General features: G+C 50.6%; 1 protein-coding gene across 1 annotated transcript in view; it reads right to left on the bottom strand.

The window, feature by feature from the left end:
• The window catches only part of LOC103385467 (poly(rC)-binding protein 4-like), a 12,676-nt gene extending 8,428 nt beyond the window's left edge, over positions 1-4,248 (bottom strand). Inside the window, exons 1-4 of the mRNA XM_008319368.3 lie at positions 4,117-4,248; positions 831-985; positions 692-715; positions 355-387 (exon numbers count right to left, since the gene is read on the bottom strand). Coding sequence (XP_008317590.1) covers positions 355-387; positions 692-715; positions 831-905 — 132 coding nt within the window. The 5' untranslated portion in view covers positions 906-985; positions 4,117-4,248. The remainder of the gene's footprint in view (positions 1-354; positions 388-691; positions 716-830; positions 986-4,116) is intronic.
• Positions 4,249-4,260: the final 12 nt, after the last annotated feature.

Below are 4,260 nucleotides of genomic sequence, written 5' to 3'. Positions count from 1 at the left end.
CTGAATCTGGGACTGTTGTTGTCCTTCTGACCTCTTCAGCTGACACTGAAGTGACCAGACCTTTGGTCTAATTTGATTGTGGTTCATAACCACAGTGACTGCCCGTTCTCAGCAGTCCAGTCCAAAGACTGCACCAGGACAAAGACCTCAGTCTCAGCTTCAGGACCCGTTTAACAAAGAAGATATGTTTGAGTGTGGCCCACAGGGTGTGGCCCACAGAGTACGGCCCACAGAGTGCGGCCCACAGGGTGTGGCCCACAGGGTGTGGCCCACACCGTGTGGCCCACAGGGTCTGGCCCACAGGGTGTGGCCCACAGGATGTGGCCCACAGGGTGTGGACTGTGGACACCTTACCTCTTCTCGTATCCGTCTCACCGTCTCTCCTTTCTGTAAAAGACGAGTCAGAATCAACGTCGGTTCAGTTCAAACCACATCTGAAGAAAAACTTTCAGAAATCTTCTCTGCTCAGGGGGACACTGTTGCATTATGGGTCTGATGTTTGAGAACGCTACTGTCAGGAACCGACTGTTCATAGGAGCAGCTGCTGGTACTGTTGTTGGAACACAACATGATACTGGTACCAGTGATAATGATACCAGTGATCAGACACTCCACTGGTATTCACTGGAAGTACTTTATCTATACCTCACATACTTCACAGAGTACAGAGTACACAGTACAGAGTACTCACCTTTCCTATGATACTGCCAACCTCCTGGAATGAAAAAGAAGGCGTGGTCAAACTGAGACGACATCAACGTTTATGTCTAAATACTTCTAAAAGTACACAGCTGTAAACCAGCAGCTAATAAAGGTGTACTTTTGTGTACCTTCCCGTGCATGAGCAGACGGAGTGTGAGGGTCACTCCCAGACCCCCGTCTCCAAAGTCCTGCTCACAGTTCATAGTGATGTGGGCGTGGCATGCAGCTGAGTGGGACAAGGAACAGTACCAGCTGCTGGTCCTTCAGTTGGTACCAGGTTCCTCTGATGGAGACAGAGAGACACTGTTACAGTACTGTTGTGGAACTCTCACAGACGCAGTACCACATCCACCCACTTGTTGAATTTCAAATATCCAAGATCGTACACATATCGTACACACGTCCCCTGACCGACGGACTCCGACGGTAAAGACTAAATACGACCTCTGACGGTTCTTCATTTGTGCCGTGGATTATTAACTGAAAACCATCATTTATTTACCGCAAATTTGTCTGGTCAACGTGACTGTGACAAGCAGAACAATTGAATACTCTTCCACTAGGTGGCAGCAGATGGCTGTGACGAAATGTCGTCATTTTGTGTCTTTCTTCAATTCCTGTGAGTATATAAGTGGTGTGGTCAACTAAACACTGGTCTGTGGACCTGGTCTGTGGACCTGGTCTGTGGACAGTCTTATTACTGGGTCCATTCATCATCAGGGTGGTTGTCCTGGGTGGAGGAGACTCTTGGCAGGGCATTAACTCCAGCTCTTACCCCGGCCCTCAAACACAACCCAGGTGAAAAATGACCTTAGTCTCTTCTATTTCATCCTGACGTGTGCCCCCCCCCCCCCCTCTACATCCTCTACACCAGGACATGAGTCAGAGAACATGACACCTCAGAGAACAGAGGAGGAGAGAGGAGGAGAGAGGAGGAGTCTGACATCAGTGAGGACCAGCTAAAGAGCTGAAGACGAAGAACCTCAGAGTAAAAGACAGAAGATTTAGATTCATCAGAGACGGAGGAACCGTCGCTCTGAGTCAGTCTACACTACAGCTGTAACAGCAGTAACAGCAGTAACAGTAACAGCTGTAACAGCAGTAACAGTAACAGTAGTAACAGCTGTAACAGCTACATATTACATAAGGCAACAACAACAAACTGAAAACAAACTCAAAAATAGTCCAGTGGCTGTTAAATATTTCAGGCACTCGGCAGCTGAGGGAGGTCGGGGGAGAGTGGGGGAGAGTGGGGGGGGAGACAAAGCATCTCTGCTCTGTGCACACACAGACACACAGACACACAGACAGATGCAGATGGTCGACTGGATGAACTGCTCCGTGTGACTGAGAACAAAGTGAATTATTGTCACTCCTTCAGTCCACACCACTGACACGTGCACGTGCACGGACACATCCTCACTGACACGTGCATGCACTGACACGTGCACGTGCGGACACATCCTCACTGACACGTGCACGTGCACGGACACATCCTCACTGACACGTGCATGTGCACGTGCACGCGCTCCCTCTGAACACAGTCAATGAAGCTCATGAGACTCAGTCAGGAGGTCTGTGGGGTCAGTCTGTAGAAGTCAACACAGTGCTGTCTTTTCATCACAGGCTCGGCCCACGCCCCCCGGTGGTCAGAGCTGCAGGGACAGTCACGATGTTTTATTTAAGAAGTTAAAAGAAGAGCGAGAAGAATGTCCAAAACACCACAGACGCTCTGTTTCAGGGCCCTAATATCAGGTTCTCACATTTACGACGGTACCTGAACGCACCTCGCTGTGGACACGTTCTAGTTCCAAAACTGTTTATATGTTTCTGAACATTTTAGACTGACTGTGGAACGTCAGCGTGTGTCGAACACGGAAGGAAGGACGAGAGAGAGAGAGAGAGAATTACTGTCTGCTTCAGTCAGTGTGTGAGCAACAGCGCCATCACCAGTGAGGCAGCGCTCTTCAGTTGAGTTGAGTGTAGATGAGAGTGGAGGGGGGGGTCGAGGGGGAGGTAGAGGGGGAGGTAGAGGGGGAGAGGGACACCAGTGACACCCTGACCTGTGGCCCCGCCCTGTGATGTTGGACTGAGGACTGGGGGAGGACACACACGCAGGGAGAACAGAAGAAACACATCAAGGAGAAAAAGGGAATCGAACCCACAATCTTCTTCACATAAGGCAAGGCCACAAACCACCCATCCACAGTGTGACCGTGGACCACTACACTACGTCTAAGGCTCGTTCAGTCCTGGTTCTATGGATGGTATTCAGATTCCGGGGTACTCAGCAGTACCAGGACTGACGTGGGTCGAGTTCAGGTTCTCCAGTGGAGTTTTAAGAACTTCTCAGAACGTTCACAGTCTGTTTGTCTGACGTGACCCCCCCTGGACCCCCCAGGTCTGAGTGGAGGGAGGATTCCTGTGTTATTGATGAGGCTCTCAGCTGCTGCGGGTGGTGCAGGTGGAGCAGCTCCTCCACCTCTGATTAGATCAGACTCAGAGTCCATTAAGGAAATGCATCTGGACTGAGAGTCAGCCAATCAGCACGCTCCGTTACTGTGGCCCCTGGAGCCCCACAAACAGACATGTGTGTGTGTGTGTGTGTGTGTGTGCTTTACCTCCACCAGAACAAACGCTGGTCTGTGGGGGAGGGGGGGGGGGGGGGGAACCTCCAACCCCGCTCCTCCTCTCCTCCTCTCCTGGAGGAGGCACAGTTGGACCAGAGAAGATCTGAGGTCCAGTCCAGCCCACAGTGGACTGGACTGGACTAATGTAATTAGACATCATGGTGAATAATGGGGCTGTCACACACACACACACACACACAACTATTAGGTGTTCCCTGCTGACTGCACACCTGGAACTGTCTCCATCCATCAATCACAGCACCTTCACACACACACACATACACACACACACGCTGTCATAATTATTGTTATGGTGCAGTTTCTGCATTTTTAGATTTACGAATGAAAAAAAGTAGCATTTGATTAATCGTAATTAATTGAAATACAGTGGAACCTTGGTTTTCAAATTAAAAAGTTTGAAAACATTTTTGCTTTAGAGTTTTGTTCATGAACCAAATTGTTAGAGCGTTCGAGAACCGATGTTCCACTGTATGTGAATATGTCGTTACACACACACACACACACACTCGGCTCCTTCACAGACTTCTGTCCTAGGCTGAATTCTACACTTCACTTCGTCAGTTCCGTCAGTTCGGCACCAGCCGTGGACGGCGTCTGTCTGGTCGGTCTGGCCGGTCCGGTCTGTCCGGTCGGTCTGGCCGGTCGGTCTGTCCGGTTCGGTCTGTCCGGTTCGGTCTGTCCGGTTCGGTCCGTGATGACGGAGAACTAACAGAACAGCACAGTAGAACTAACTGACGCTCCGAGAAGAAAAGCAGCTTCTTACCAGTTCTCCTGCTCCCGGTGCTGGACTGGACTTCCTTCGATCTGATCTGGGCCGAACCGCACCGAGCATCCATGTAGAGACGGCGTGGAGGACGGGAAGGAGCGGACTGTCCTCTGTGTGTGTGTCAGCAGACTGGAGCAGAGA

Source organism: Cynoglossus semilaevis, chromosome 10, assembly GCF_000523025.1.
Source record: "Cynoglossus semilaevis isolate Cse_v1.0 chromosome 10, Cse_v1.0, whole genome shotgun sequence".
NCBI lineage: Eukaryota > Metazoa > Chordata > Actinopteri > Pleuronectiformes > Cynoglossidae > Cynoglossus > Cynoglossus semilaevis.
The sequence above is the reverse complement of the archived record's forward strand: the minus strand, read 5'-3'. Positions and strand labels throughout refer to the sequence as shown.